Raw genomic sequence first — 16,755 nt, 5'->3', positions numbered from 1 at the left:
GACCTGGCTCGCAAAAACATGCTTTTCAGTTGGGATGAATTTTATTGACAATTTTAACCTTTTCTGGAATCAGATTTCCCATCACCACTCACACCCAATAACCACCCCACCAAATCAAACTCCCCAGGATCCCCATCTCCCCACTCTCCTGGATCCCCATCACCATCCCCACCCAAGCACATGATGTTCCCGACAAAAATGGAGAGACTTCTACCAATAGCCAGGCAGATTTTTAGCAGCCCGCGAGACCTTTAGCACTGAAGCACAGTGCACCTCCACACCCTAGTTCATATTCTCAGCTGGCAAATACTGATGTCAACTGCAGGGGACAATATTATATGATGAATATGAGAGTTTTGTGTGATGTTCTGAGGGTCCCTGCAATAGAAATTGTAGTGATAGTAGTTTTGAGAACATGCAGGACCCAGTAAGCCTATGTCATTCTCTATTCCCATTTTGACAAGTAATACAAGACAAGCACATCAAGCCTACAGGGTAAACCAGTCAAATCTCCTACCCGTACCACACACATACAGTACACTTAAATTCACACTCTCACGATTTGATCTCATCATGCATTGCTCTGTTTGTCTGTCAGGAGAGCGTATGGTGTGGAACCTCATGCCCTACACAACCAAAGACTTCTCCATCCGCTCGCTGGCAGACCGCATTAGTGACCTGAACCACCTGCTCTACCTCTATCCTGACCGGCCCAAGGATGAGGTCTTCTCCAAATACTACACCCCACCTCTCTGTAAGCAGCCATTTTGCTATCCATTATCTCCAATGGGAATTATGCATTTCAAACACAAGGGTTCTGCTGAGGATGAGAGTCCTATACCAATGCAGTCAAAATGAAAATGATTCATTTAATGTCTTTTCTTCCTTTCTTGTTCTCTTTGTCACTTTCACACACTGTCTCAACTCTGCAGCCAAAGCAGTGGATGGCTACGTCAAACCTCAAATCAAACAAGTTGTGCCAGAGTAAGTTTGTGTCCTCTTTTCCCCTTCATCAGCTCCAGTAGAGAATGCTGATCAGTCATTAAGTCCCCCTCCGCCTCCTCTCCTCTGCATACAACTAGCATCATTATTATTAGCATAGCTAATGCGCTAGTCAGCATCAGCATTAGCCCATTAGCCTCAGCAGCGGGTCAGAGACACTCAGGCATTAATTGTCACCACAGGGACATCCTCCTACTTAGCTGCATTTGCCGCTGTTGACCGTGGCAGCAGTGTTAGTGTCATTAGCTTTAGGAGTTACTGAGGGAGTGATATGCTATGTTCAATAAAAGTCACTGCGACCCAAGCCAAAATGGTTTTACCTTAAAGGGACACTTCACCGATTAGCATTAGGCCTAAGCTTTGTATCTTTAGAAAACCAGTCATGTTTTTGAATGGTCATGCATTATTCCCTCAGTTTGCCTTGAGATGGGAGAAATACAGATTTCAATGTTGGACTTGCTGCTTTCTATGATGTAAAAATCAATCATCAGTCCTATTCATGGGTTTCATTGAAATCCGTATTTCTTCCATCTCAAGGCCAACTGAGGGTATGATGCACGACCATTCAAAAACATGACTGGTTTTCTAAAGATACAAAGCTTACCGTAATTTCCCAACTATTAACCGCGGCTTATACATTGATTTTGCTAGATTTCTTCAACTATGAGGTTAATATAGGGGGGCAGTTAGTGTTAATATGGTGTTGTTTCTTTTAACTTGAATGAAACACTGTCCTGCGGCTTATACACAATGCGGCTTATATGCGGGAAATTACTGTAATGTGAATCGGTGAAGTGTCCCTTTAATATGGTAGAAGTCATTTTGATGATAAAGTAGCTTGTAATAGGGAAAATGGCGTGCCTTCCGCAGCCATAGGCCTACTCTACCCGTCTACGGAGAAGCAGCCTCGGAACTGCTCTCCCCCAACCCGGAGAATTACAAATAGCTTTATGGCAATTGTGCCATTTCTCTGATATCATAGTACCTTGTCATTCAACATGGCTCTTCTGAGATTATCTGTCCGGTTCCTATCCTTCAGGAAGGGCGCAGGCCATGAGTGGTATTCACAACAGTTGTTTATGATACGAATGTAGGAGGAGCCAGTAGCAGAAGAAAGAAGCACCGAACTGCACTGTAGGCTTTTAAAGCTGTTGTCATTAGTAGTGGCAGGTATTCCTGGCAGTATTAGCAAGGCCCACAACCAAGCTGCTCTGCACATGTGAGAGGCTGAGTCCACATGTGAGAGGTTGCTCCAAATGTGAAGTCCTGATCAGGTGAACACTTGTTGCTGTGTGGCTGAAAGCTCAGTGTTGATACCTGTCTGTTTTCTTTGTGCACATATACACTGCATATGTACGGAGGCCCATATGTGTCCCTGTGTGTGTTTTTTGCGTTTAGATTCACAACAGCCAATGCCGACCCAGCAGTCAACCCAACCTACATGGATCACGCTGCATCACCTGCTGTTAATCATCCACACAGCTACGGCCTCTACCCACCCATGTGAGTATAGAACAAGGTGCCGCATCTAGACCCACAGGGTCGCCAGGTGCATGTTTGTACAGCGTCTCACTGCATTATTTGATAACTGAGCGGGCCCTGGCTAGATCCTACAGACATTACAAATGTTACAGTGGACAGTTTCACAACTTACTGCCCTTTCAGCTGATAGCAGGGCGTGTGTGTGTGTGTGTGTGTGTGTGTGTGTTGCCTGTGTGACAGGAATTCAGCTCACAGCTGTGAGTTCATTGACACGCCTTGCACCAAATCAGCGATTAATCCTGACATGTGTTTGTTGTCTGATAGGACCTTAGACACTGTGTACTGTACTGTAAAGCCTGAGTGGGTGGGATGAGTTAGCACAGTTCACAGCCCAGCTACAGTAAGTAGGCCTGGATAGTTTCAGCTACTGGATGACCAACAGCAAAGTCAGCCATCTCTGATTTCCAGTCTGTACAGATATTTTTTTAATTCTTATTGAAATCTGTGCATTTCTTGGATGTGCTTTGCAAACTAAGATCTAAGTGCAGGTATGTTGTTCAGTTGATGTAACCTTGGCCTCAACTTCGTCAATTAGGATGTTCTTCACTTTGGAACGCAGTAGCCCTTAGAGCAGCTAGAAGATTTAGAATGCAATTGGTGCAGATGGAGCAGGGTGATCTTTCCCCCTTGTCTGTGAGTGACCACTGTGTGTGTAAACCCTCTGCTCTCTACCTCCGCCTCCTCCCCAGGAGTGACCCCATGCTGGACACTGACGGCGACTTCGACCTGGACGACACCATGGATGTAGCGCGGCACGTGGAGGAGCTGTTACGCCGACCGATCGAGAGCCAGTGGAGCGGCCAGCAGTCCTGACCGCTGACCTCTTGACCTCTTACCTCAGCCCTCGCCGCCCCCTCACTGCATCCCCCCCCCCCCCCCCCAGGATGGTCTGCGTCTCCTGCTGCCGTTGTCGCACCTGTGTCTCTATCACTGCATTGGCGCCGATGTGAAATGTTGATAATGGTTGTGAAATTGAGTATTTTTGTTTTTGTTTCCAGCATGCTTGCTGCCTGCCTCTTTTTGTATGGCCCCAGATATGCCAGAGAGAGAGAGACACGATCATAAGGCCTAAAGCTACATACAGTACAATATGCTACAGTACAGCAGTAGTGAACATGACATTCGCCGGCCATTTGATCATGCCAAGAGAAATCCAAACAAGCACATGCATGTTCTTTTTGTTGTATTACTGTCCGTGACTGAAATATCCAAGATAATGCATTGAGAGTTCAGAAATGTCTTTCTTTTTCAAATCCAGGTGTTGTTACTTCATGATAGTAACTGTCCTCTGATAAGGTGTTGTGAAGGATAGCCTCTGATCTGCCTTGTCTGACAATGTGTATGCTTGTCTCCACACACTCACTCACACACATACACACACGCACACACACACGGACATTCTCACCCTCTGTCCTCAGTCTGACTCCCTCCCTGCAGTCCGTGTGCTTCTCTTGACTCTGTTGACTAGTCCAGATATGACACTCTCCCTGTCCAAGAGTTCCTATCTTCAGTCCAGCCCTGCCGGCCGCCGCTCTTGTCTCCCTTTATGCCTTTGATCTCCGCACCTGGGCCTTCTGGCCCTCTCCGCTTGCTGTAGTAACTGTGACTGGCCGCGTTGGCTTAAGCCCTACAACATGGCTTAGAGTGAAGAAGAAAGCAATTTCGATGATGGAGGTGTAAACTGAATCCCCTTGGGGAGTGCTAAATACGCCCATCCTTTTAGAAACTGAAACGCCTTTATTCAGTGTGTATGGGTTGCATTTGCACAAATCCACATTGGACGCTTATGGTGTAAAGTAGCCTAAGGTTCACGTCTATATTTGATGGTGGAACAATTTGCAACTGTAGGAAGTTTTTTTTTCTTTAAAGATCAGTTGTCAAAAGCTTTCTGCACTATGCATCCATGCTTGCTGAAGACCTGAACTGTGACTGTTGACACTGTGCTGGAGACCCAATATGACATTAGAACATACTGGAACCATCATTAGGGAGATGGGGGATTGGAGATAACATTAGAATGTGCTAGAACATTTGATAAGGTGATGAGGGATGGAAGATGGCAGACCTCGATAGAAGAGTGATTTCTCAGTGTCAGAGTTTGGACACTCTCTCTGCCTCCTTCACCCCCTTTCTCTCTATCTCTCTCTCATACACTCTCTGCACTCAATCTTGCTCAGATTTTTTTTCTCTCTATCTCTCTTTCTTTCATACACATTCACGAATGCACACACACACACACACACACACACACACACACACACACACACACACACACACACACACACACACACTTCTCCCTCTCAGTTTGTCTCCCTGTAAGTACAAGATGCTCTTCACCTACACACACACACACAAACACACACACACACACACACACACACACACACCACTCAGGAGGAAGTATTGGACAGATCTGTGAAAATATTGAGAAAAAAAGGACTAATCCTAAACATGCAAAGACATGACTTTATCTTTGTACAGGTCAATGCTAATGCAATCTATTTCTTTAGTACACAACACTTTACAGTAGTACACAAATCTCATAGTCATGCCCTTTTAATCTGTCACCTGTGCACTGGCCTGGAAGGCCACCACTCTGTGTGTGTGTGTGTGTGTGTGTGTGTGTGTGTGTGTGTGTGTGTGTGTGTGTGTGTGTGTGTGTGTGTGTGTGTGTGTGTGTGTGTGTGTGTGTGTGTCTCAGTACCCTTGCAGAACCACCAGCCCGACGAGTTGCAGACTTTATGCCCGTGTGGTTCAAATATATTCCTCCCGTGAGCCTCGCCTGTTTTGATTTTGCCCCCAAGTTGGGATTGGCCCGTGTGTGCCCACTGTGCTCCGGGCCAAGCGGTTCACTGATGTGGAGGCTATTTCAGTTGCACACAGTCTGCATTAGCGCATTAACACCAAGTGGCTGCCCTTACACAAGAGCTTCAGGAAGTGTGGCAGAGTAGAGGCTTCACAAGTGGTCTCATGACTAAGCTGATTTGAACACTTGTCAACAATCCTTATTAACCCCCACCCACCCACCCACTCCCTGTCTCTGTTGTTTCAAGTTAGTGTTATACTCTATATTTCATGAAGGTTGTAGATGAAGACAAAAAAAACGAGATTGAAGACAAAAAACAAGATTGTCAAGTAAAGAAGTCTGGTGATAAGTCTTTTTTTTATTGTTCTTGTTTTTCTCTTGACTCTGATCTGTCTTGTTTTGCCTGTACCTTGTTTTCATCATGCTGTAAGTGGACACATTCTATGCGTGAGTGTGCTATGTCTACTCTTGTGTGAATGGTTTGTCCTTGTGTGTGTGTGTGTGTGTGTGTGTGCGTGTGCGTGTGCGTGTGCGTGTGCGTGTGCGTGTGCGTGTGTGTGTGTGTGTTTGTGTGAAAAAGAGAGAGTGTGTGTGAATGTTTTGCGTGTAGCATCTGTGATTCCTGTTTTATGTTTGTCCTATTTTGTGGTTTTTTGGTTTTAGTGTTTGGATATGTCCAAGAAAAAACAGCAATTCAAATAAATAAAGTTTTCTAAATAATTTCAGTGACAGAACTCCTGCTCTAAATGAAATGTATTATATATAAATCTAACATATAATGATGGACAATCAGTTCCATCAGAGATGCCATTTTATTTTATTAATAGTTTTTCACTTTGCTATGCTGAATTAAAGAGGAACTATGCAGGTTTGGTGATTTCTTAGTTGTTTTCGTTTTTCGTTTTTGCTCATTTTACGCCTGCAGGTTTCTCTGCAGAGCTTATTGTTATATTTTACAACAGTCCTCAATCGGTCAGCCTGCCTTTTCATGAACATGATCGCGAGGCTGGAGACTTTATGTCTGTCAGTGCCACTGGCCCGATGGCACAAACTTGCAAGCATGTTTTTTTCTGCTCACAGGCACTAGGGGGAAGCGAGACCCAAAATGAGTCAAATAACCATTCCAATGACTCCGAAGCTGATCAGATGAAGCTATAAAACTTGCACAGTTCACCTTTAAATATGGTGTACAGTTTTCAGTCTTGTGCACATATACAATTTATTCCTGATAACAGATTCAGAGCAATCCAAATTTCACAGCTAAGAACTACCATGGTCATAAATTTGATATTTCAAGCCTTCTGAAAACATCCTGTATAAGTCACTTTCATGTCATTGGTGGATGTTTTCTGGAACATTGTAAATTTCGTTCATTAATCCGTTAAAGTTATTGTCAAATACAATTTTGTAATGTCTATTACTAAATCAAATGCTTTTAATTGTCAGCATTGTTCCCTGAAGGAGTTTCAATGCAATAAGAAACATACATATTTTGTGATGAAGTGCACAGTGAACTGAACTGAATAAATACAGTAAAACTGTATTTAAAACAAAACAATAAATGAGCAAAAGGCCTCTGGTAAAACAATAGCAATACATTAGTGGTGGATTAAACTTTAGACATAAGCAATAGCACTGTTATGTCTATCACAGGGCGGTTGGCTGGATAACAGTTCTGAAATGTTCAATACAACATACCAACGTTTAGTGTTCTGCATGTGTACAACTCACTGGTCTTACTTGCCCAAAAGGTTTATTTAGTACTGTATTAGTGAGTCAGTACATTTAATGGGGTCTAATAACAGCCAGCAGAACGTATTAAATATCTTAATTAGATACTGTGAACAGAACCATGTTAAGGGGGAAATAGTGGACTGAGATCAGAACGTATTAAATATCTTAACTAGATACTGTGAACAGAACCATGTTAAGGGGGAAATAGTGGACTGAGATCACACACAGCTTGTAGCAGTACTGTAGCTGCAGATCTACACAATGTTTTGGATCTAGAGGGCTTGGCCAGCCCGCAGCGTATGGCCTAAGTGAATAGGCCTGCTAGAGAGGCCTCCATTCCATGTGGCCATGACAGAATAGAGTTTGCATTGGCCATGCAACATGTGTGCTTTCCCTCCATCTCTGTGTGCCACTTTCACACCTCTGCCACATCCAATCTCTCTCCATCCTTTCACTCATCTGCTGTTACCATGGTGATTAATCCATTGGTTGTTAACCGGTCGTTGAGCGCCTGTGGCTTGACAGACAGCTCCGTGTTGAGAGAAGAATGCTTTACCTTAGCATTACGCTCATATTGGGCCCTAAACTCACACCATTGGCTGCTTGGGCTGTGTGACTTGTTAGAGACTTACAATAACCCTCTCACGTCTAATCTTCTCTTAACCTTCTTCCTGAGCTTGTTCTTCAGTGGTTGCCATGGAAGCATTCCCCATTATGAACATTACTGCTGGGACTGACCACTTCATCTAACATTTCTCTGGTCATTTCCGAGCACTCTTACTGGGCTGATGCTTCATGTCTATAAATAAGTACCATTTGAAACTTTCTCTGCCGTGCAGATGTTCTGAGAATTCCAGTCTTGTCCTGCTGTTGTTGCGTTATTTCTTCGGATTGTTTGGAGGGCTGACGCCAGAATAATGCTGTTGCTTGGATACCAAACCTGTGGTTGCCTGGTTACAGTTTGACATTAACTGCAGGACCCTCCAAAGCTGTTGTATGGTGTTGAAAAGTAGGCCTAATCGCTGATTTAGGTTATAAAGCACTTTAATTATAGATGAGTGAACCTAATGTGGTTTTAACAGCAGAGGCTAATGCAACAATTTAAGGAACACAGCCAAATCCTGACCACCTTTTTAATTGGCTATTGCCATGTGCTATCTGTAGCCTACTGACAAGGCTAACTTAAATATGTAAAGTCCTAACAAGCCAAGGCAAAGGCAAATATACATGAGATAATATAATCTTAAGTACCTAAAATGAATTTGGAATCTAAGGAATGTTACTTCTAACAGAGCCTATTAGGCCCAGCTCCCTCCCTCCCCCCTCTCTTTCTCTCTCTCTCTCTCTCTCTCTCTCTCTCTCTCTCTCTCTCTCTCTCTCTCTCTCTCTCTCTCTCTCTTTGATATGGTGTAACTCCAAAAATTGCACATATAAATGATACAACTTACAGTACCTCAGTACCTCACTGGTGTCACCTAGATGATGGAACACTAAACCATGCAAACCATCACATATTACTGGTAACAAAATGATGACAATACAGTAATATGGCCGATATTTAATAACAAGGTGTGACACAGGGTTCCAAATAGCCAAGCTTGATTCCAACCCTATTTCCTGATGCACCCGTATCCCTCTCTTCTATTCACCTCCTCTCAATCTCTCTAATCCACACCCATCAGGACAGATTCTCAGACAACAGACTCCAGAGAGTCCAGCAGCTGTGTTGGGTCTTTCAATATCAAACGCCTTCACTCAGGCCACCCAGACAGAGTTGATCAGACATTGGCTGGTGTCCCAGACAGGGGTGGCAGGGGTTCTGATGGACCTGGAAGCTCCCTGGAGCCCTGGTCCATCACTGAGCATGTGTCCTCTGTGAGCAAGTTTGACTAGAGAGTGTTCTTTAAAGCTAATTGAAGAAAGGAGCCTTGTACCTCAGCAAGAATTGATGAATGTTTGATTGATATAACATTAATATAATGAACTGATTGGACGTTGGATTTTCAGGCAACATGATTCATGATTTAAAAAAAGCATACATTTGCCTTGTTACTATATTATTACTGCATTATATTTTCATCAAAACGTTCCATGTCACATACTGTATCACTGTTGTTAATAACCACAGTAGCATGCAATAATTTCTTACAAAATGCAGGAAGTTTTTTTATCAAATCTTCAGTACAAAATGTGGGTGAACATCTTGCCAAGCTTTTTAAAATAAAGACCTACCCTACACTGGATATACTTTATGTATCAAGGAAATGGCCCACCACCATAAAAGATGATTTTAAAAAAAGTAATAGAAAAAGATAAAGAAAAAGTGAATATCTTCTGATATTTTGTAATCCGATACTGCTCTGATGTCAATGCTTTAAAAAACAAAATGTAGTGGTTTCCTACAATATGAATGTTACCATGAAATCCACAAGGTTGTGGTTTATAGCAATTCCAACTCTATTGTCTTAAAGTGCATATAGTTTAGTGACTCTCTTTTTCTTTCTTATCAATTGTCTAAGTGCTGCTAATTATGTTCATTGCACGCAATTACACAGAATGCCTATGTGTAATCACAAGCACCTTCCCTGATTGTTTAATTACCCCAAAGTGATCTCTGGAATACTGGAATGCTAAATGTACTCCTTGGAACTTCTTGAAAACGTCTTCTTAAACCTCGATGGAACTTTGCAGACACAGACAGCCTCTTTTCGACCCTCCTGATAAGAGCACATTTAATTTACCAACCACAAGATGTCACTGTTGTCCAGGTAATACTGCTAAAAACAAAAACTAAAAAAAAAACCCCTAAGCTTTGCTGATCTGAGTGACTTTTTCAGCGCACAGCTGACATTTACCTTCTATTTATCATGACATTTATCTTTTATCTCCAAGGCATTTGCTGTTGTCTAATTGATGGACAGCTTTGATTTCAGATGTTTGCCATCATGTTGCAAGGAATGTGAGGAATGTGAATTGAGTGCATCCGTAGACGCTGCACTGGTTTCTCGTTCCCCTTCGTGTGGTCAGTTCAATGCTGCCATGCTGTTGCTTTCAGCACATGATCATGTAAGCAGGCTTGGAGACTACAGGAGAATGAAAGCCACACAGCTCACTATGCATATATATGATATTCTTGTTAAATATACGTAATTGTAATGATAAATACATTTTACTACATTCAATTCAAATTTTTTTTTTATTATATTGTTATATTAACTACTCTGAGCCTATGAGTAAACCATAAGCATCTCTCTCTATCTCTCTTTCTGTCTCTCTCTCTCTCACAAACACACACACACACACACACACACACACACACACACACACACACACACACACACACACACACACACACACACACACACACACACACACACACACACACACACACACACACACACAATCCATCCATAATTATGATCAAGTTCAGCCCTGTTTCTGCTCTATCTGTAGGGGGTGTGCCTGCTGTGTCAGGAAGTCTTGCATTAGGGCCAATCTTTCAGCGTGAGGGACCCCAGTATGGCTGTTCTCTGGATCACCCCTCTGGCCAGGCCGCTCTCAGCTGCAGGATGGTGAGCCCCAGCTGGAGGAGACTTCCTCCTCCGCAGCCCCCAGACACATCCATGTGACCTCATGACCTCTCACACCTATGCTCCGACCGCTGCAGCTAAAGCTGATCTCAAGTGCCTAACCCTTCATCGCTATTGATTGGCTTAACCAACATGATTATCTAACATGATTCCATTTTGGTGCCAAATATGGTTTGAAGACACTGGGTTTTCATTCAATTCAGGCACATATTTGAGGCACTTTCATGAAAATGTGGCTACAGAAAATTCAAATCTGTGTACTTTTCCACCAGTTGTCTTATATGACTTGCCATTAGTCTTGGGGCTGGCCTGTGCCCAATGAGTGTTAATCCACCCCTCCAGCAAGTACATCTCTTGTTCTCAAATCCAAATTCACATCAAACAGCTGCGGTGTGCTCCATTTGAAAGACGCTGTTTACATTCTTAAGGCAATGCCATTCACTATTTTCTTTTTTTTCTCTCTGGTTTCCTCAAGCGAGAAGAGAAGTGAAAGTCAAAGCACATGGCTTTTTGCTTTCCTCTGTGGGTGTTGCTCTTCCCAGCCATGACAGGATGTCACAGCCTACTTCAGCAGCGCGGCTCGGCACCCATTACAGTAAGGCCTCAGTGCTGTTGTGCTATTTGATCCTGTCATCACTCCAGTCCCGTGTCTGCGCGCCGCGCTGCACTGTCCATGTCCTGTGTGGCCACTCAGATTGGCCCCTGATCGGGTTCCTGGCGGCTGGACGACGCTGAGAGCAAAGCTGCATTAGGTGACCCCACGGGAGAAGCAGCCCACTTTACTAGCAGCTCACTCCCCACTGCCCTCATTAGCATGCTCTCTTTGCCATGATGAATGGCTTCCACTTCTACGCGTTACATCCTCTCTCCCTCCCTCTCTCCCTCTCTCTTTCTCTCTCTCTTCTCTATTTCCATCACTTTTTTCTGTCTCATTTTACAGTTCTAATGTGCTTTACTGACCGCAGGAGATTGAATTCATGCTGTATTCTACAAGTACTTGCATGTTCAGATGGGAATGTATAAATGTCTTAGTGTTCAGTTCATGACTATTTGGGTTCTCTCCTCATGTGGCAAGTACTGTTACTGTATGTATTCGATATGCAATCAGTGATGCTCAGACTGATTCATTGTGGTGAATATTGTTCATTTGTGATGCAAAACAAGTTCAGTGGATGTATTGCATAAGCTGACAGAGCCATGCTATCCTCTGCTGTATTGATGTGTAGCTGTGTCTCAAACGAGAGCTCTTCATCTTCTAATCCACTCTCCACCGCTGGCTCACTGGTAGGTCAACCAACCATACCAACAAGCCTTATGTGGCCCGAGCATTTCCAGGCTGAAATCTCAGCCAGACATTGACTTCATTCTGGATTTCTCTTTGGTGCACCCTCAAACGTCACCTTTCCTTGGTGACACTGACACCACGTTCACTGTGCTGTCACGGTAAAGTCCCTGCGCTTGTTTTTTTCCCCTTCTGTTTTTCTATGTGGTTAACACGCAGCCTAGCGAGTCAAGCTGTGCCCGTCCAGAGCTGAAAAACACTTTTGCTGTGTTGTTGTTTGTCACCCTTTTTTCCAGTGTTAATGTTTTGGTGTTGAACAGCTTTGAAACTGAACTGAATATGAAAGGTTTGCTGTTGATCACTGAAATGTTTGTTGTCGATGCCTCATTTCTGTTTTGTTTTGTGAATGTGTCTTTTTTGTTGATACTGTAATACAGAAGCGGTTGCCTGCCTGTTTTCCACTACTGGTGCTTCAACAGTTTGGCCACTCCTCAGAGCTCACTGATCCGCCTGCTAAGAGATGTACAAAGTGCTCTCAGTGGAGGGGTTTCCAGACTACAGTACCAGGGAATACAAGTGTGACAGCAACGTCAGTCTCAGCTGGTTACAAGGTAATCAACATATTAGCCCTCACTGTTATGCTCAACGTGCACAACGGACAGACTGAGGAAGTCATTTGTACCCAGGGCCATACAACTCTACAATGCTTCATTGAAGGCAAAAGGATTCTATGCATAGTATATCTGCACCTCCACCCTCTTATACACTTACATTGCATGGCTTACATGTCTACCCTCTCTTATTTTGACCATATATTTGACCAGTGACTAATGTCTGCAGACTCTGCACCCATATCTAACTTATTATTGCACTGCTGCTATAATTCTATATGAATTCTATATCTATTATTTATCTATCTATCTATTTATCTTGTAAGATCACAGTGTACATATCTAGATATTGCCAGTACATTGAAAAGTGGTATGACAGTTAAAAAAGAACTCTCTCTCTTTCTCTCTCTCTCTCTCTCTCTCTCTCTCTCTCTCTCTCTCTCTCTCTCTCTCTCTCTCTCTCTCTCTCTCTCTCTCTATCTCTCTCTCCCCAGCCTTCCATCTCTCTTATGAGATCAGCCGTACTTGTGATTTCGTGTTTTTCACACAGGGAAGTCTAGAATGTCAGGTTGGAGAATTGCATTTTGTAACAACGTGGTCTGTAAATAGTAGAATAACAATGGTACTCATGCGTTGCTTCTTGTTCATCTCTAGTGTGTTATCTCTATCTCGATCACTATCAGTGCTTACAGATAATAGTGATTTCTCTTCCTGGTTTGGTCCAACTATTAGCCAGTCAGAAACTGGAATGTAAGTATAGGGATGGCATGTTGCCTCAAAGGATATTTGAGGTCACTTTATGTTTGTGGTCCTCATTTAGCTTCTAAGACAGACCCACATTATTTTCCCTTCTTCCAAATGAAAGACCCTATTGTGCAACTGTACAATACAGCAGTATGGTCTCCAGCTGCCTAACTACAATGAAGAGATTTGTAATGAAACACAGAATGTGTAATCAATCTCCCACAATCCATTCTTCTCCTGTGTAATTGTAAGTGTAGAATGATCTCCTTCTAAATCCCTGTCCACTATGTCTGTATTTTAAGCTTACATGTTGGTTCAACAATGTGTGTGGAGGGTGGGGGTGTGAGTGGATACGTAAGAACTATGATCCATCTTTTCTGTGTTGAGAGGCAAATGTGCTGTTGTCTGATCGCTATACTCTGCATGGTCCACTCCCACATGCCCCCTCATCAGCACGTGGAGGCCTCTTTATTTACCAGCCTTGATTAAATCTATCCGCACTCTGATTAAAATGATCCAATCCATTTGCCCCTTTCAGGAAGCACGCACTATGTCCATATCTTTAAAGACTTTTCCAGCCGTGATGTTTGAGGTGATACTGCTATCAAATGGAGAGTCTGATAGCAATAGACCTCCTCAGGGCACAGTTAGTAAGGTCTAGCCACTGGGTGGACATTTCCACATCTCTCCTCCTCTCTGCAGCAGAAGTGCATGTTTTCATTGATGTCATGTAAATTTCTTGTTGTAAACAGACCTCTGCCCTTGGCATTTATCAGGCCTGGTACTGCCAGCTCACAGCTGTTATTTTCACTGTACTGATTCCTTGTTTACAAGGGATGCAGTTTAAGAACAGCAAGACAAATTATACTGAGCGTTATAGGACCTGAGAAGGTCACCATCATCTTGTTAAAAGTGAGATCACAACTGTGTGACAAAAGCAGGAAGAGCCATTCACATTATATATCAAAATCAGGACAATTAGGCCATATTACAATTCCTGAAAGGGCACGACAAACTGTAAACAGAGAGAGAATATACAAATCTGCCTCCTTAAGGACTTGTATGTTGTGGCTCGAAGTATAAAGGCAAGCTATTCTGGGTTTTACTTTTAAAGAGTCATATTCCTCAGATAAGTAATTGTTCAGATTGTGTAGGAGGCTTTTTGGAACTCAGTCTCTTTTTGTCTCCTGCTCTGAGTTGGGACTATCTGTGGTCTTTCAAACCTTTGAAAGTGTGATTTGTAGGAGTCATTTTGAGTAGCTTGATGCACTGTGGCCTTGCTCTATCAAGCTCTACTCTATAGAGGAAGAGAGAATGTCAACAAATATAATCCCTGAATTGGAGATGGAGCTGATGGATTGGCTGGTGGGCCCTGGCTCAAATTGAACAACACAGCAGACCCATTCTTTTCTCTGTATATTGTTGATATCTCAACAATATACCGATGCATTATGCGCAATGCTTGTATTGTTTACAGCTATACTTATATTACAGGTATATTGTCATAAATAATGTCTGTTTGAAGTACATTGTCTTTTATATATTTTGTACAATGCCGTTATTGTATATTGTCTATATGTTGTATTGCAAATTGTTTTTATCATCTGTAAGGCAAACCATCGGCTGTAAACAATCGCCTTGTGTGCTCTATGCACTTGACCAAATAAATCTGATTGTGATTGTGGTTGTGATTCTTTGAGAGAGGAGACATGTTTATGAGCGCCCGCCCGCCTCAGTGTGCTTGTCTCTGTGGAACTGCCATGGTCTCCTCCTGAACACTCTCCACTGTGCTGTCTTATCAATACAATACTCATTTAGCATTCATTAAGTGACTGTGAGAAACGACATTCAAGTTGCAGACAGTGCAGAACTAAAGTGTACTGAAATAATGAGAATAGGCTCAGTAGGCGCAAGTTAGGCATCCTCTGTTGAGAGGAAGTGTTCTCAGAAAAGAGGAGTCTTGACGAGATCCTTGGAGATAGAGAGGAGTGTGGCTCTGTCTTCCACTGCTTTAATATTGTGAGCTGTGTGTTCCTGTGACTCATGCAACACAGCATGGTGCTAGCAGTGCAAGGTTGTGTGATGGATGCCTACCCAGGGAATGCACACGGAGAAGATGAATGTGTGGCCCGTGAGATCAGACCGTTTGTAAAATGAATTGTCATATACGTAAATGAATGAATATGCGTGTGAAATGTCATGCATGCAGGCCTTGCTTTGTCTGCCATTTCAACAGAACGAGATAACGGCAGCCACAGAGATTACAATTCATTTGGAAAGAGCAAGTGGTCATTACATCCATGCGTTGTTTAGGTCTTAAATATCATGAGACAATGTAGCTGACATTATGTCCCACTGGTCTCAAAATCTCAATGACTAGGCAAGATGCTCGTCCCCAGTCTGATACGCGTGTGTTTCATATGACTGATGCACGCTCACCATCACGAGGGTCATGTCCTCACGTCTGCCGCGAGCTTTTCCTCTGGAGCACAGCAAAAAAGGAAGTGGGTGGAGGAGGGCTGCATCACCAACAACAAAAAGATGCTGATGTTGTTTAAATGAGCAAGGCTGCATCACCAAGACAGCTCAATTATTGCTAAATCAACAGTTAATAGTGTAATTATGCAATTAATAACTATACCTCTATTCTGAAATATACTGTATTAACATTTTATATGTATATAAATTGGGATTAATTGATTAGTGATCATGTTTATTGATATGTAATCAAATAAAACAGGCTGTAACCGAATGATTATAACTGATTTAATAGTATGCATGAACTATAGAAGGTATTGAAACTTGTCTTGTCTTTCGTTTCTGTCTCAAGACTTAGTTTTGTTTTTAACCAAATTGGTATGTTTAAAGGCAAGTCTGCCACAGCTCAACTGCCAAACAAACCACACCCCTCCCTTCTGTGCCTCTGTGCTTATTGATTGGCTTAGTGTATTGCTCAGTCCTTATGCTCACTTATTTGCAAAAACACTGGAGATTTGACCATTACACAGAGAAGAAGTAGACTCTGAGAACTGAAGCAATTCCAGACAAATTGTTTTGGATTAGAATAGCTCACTGATGTGAAGGAAATGCATGGTATTGAACTATGAACTGTCAATAGGATATGATGGAAATGCTCTATGTTTTATTTTGTCTGTGGGATACACTGGTCTAATCTAAGATCATTTTGTCACAAAAAAACTGCAGCACTGTCACACACGTTTAAATCGTAATTCCTTTAAAACTGTTTTAACGTATGCGCTAGGGCCACACACGTGTATATCTGTGTCTGAGTGTGTGTCTGACTGTCTGCCTGTGTGTGTGTGTGTGTGTGTGTGTGTGTGTGTGTGTGTGTGTGTGTGTGTGTGGACGCGCGCGCGTACGCGTCTGTGTTTGAAGCGGGGAATTTGGGTGTTGTATGTGCAACCGGCAGTCCGAACAAGAGAG

The 16,755-nt window shown here is 42.8% G+C and overlaps 1 protein-coding gene across 1 annotated transcript in view; it reads left to right on the top strand.

Moving 5' to 3' along the window:
- stat5a (signal transducer and activator of transcription 5a) overlaps positions 1-6,070 on the top strand; it is a 70,825-nt gene extending 64,755 nt beyond the window's left edge. The window contains exons 17-20 of the mRNA XM_062533005.1: positions 599-754; positions 933-984; positions 2,401-2,505; positions 3,234-6,070. Coding sequence (XP_062388989.1) covers positions 599-754; positions 933-984; positions 2,401-2,505; positions 3,234-3,357 — 437 coding nt within the window. The 3' untranslated portion in view covers positions 3,358-6,070. The remainder of the gene's footprint in view (positions 1-598; positions 755-932; positions 985-2,400; positions 2,506-3,233) is intronic.
- The last annotated feature ends 10,685 nt before the right edge of the window (positions 6,071-16,755 follow it).

Source organism: Sardina pilchardus, chromosome 3, assembly GCF_963854185.1.
Source record: "Sardina pilchardus chromosome 3, fSarPil1.1, whole genome shotgun sequence".
In the NCBI taxonomy this organism is placed as follows: domain Eukaryota; kingdom Metazoa; phylum Chordata; class Actinopteri; order Clupeiformes; family Clupeidae; genus Sardina; species Sardina pilchardus.
The sequence above is the reverse complement of the archived record's forward strand: the minus strand, read 5'-3'. Positions and strand labels throughout refer to the sequence as shown.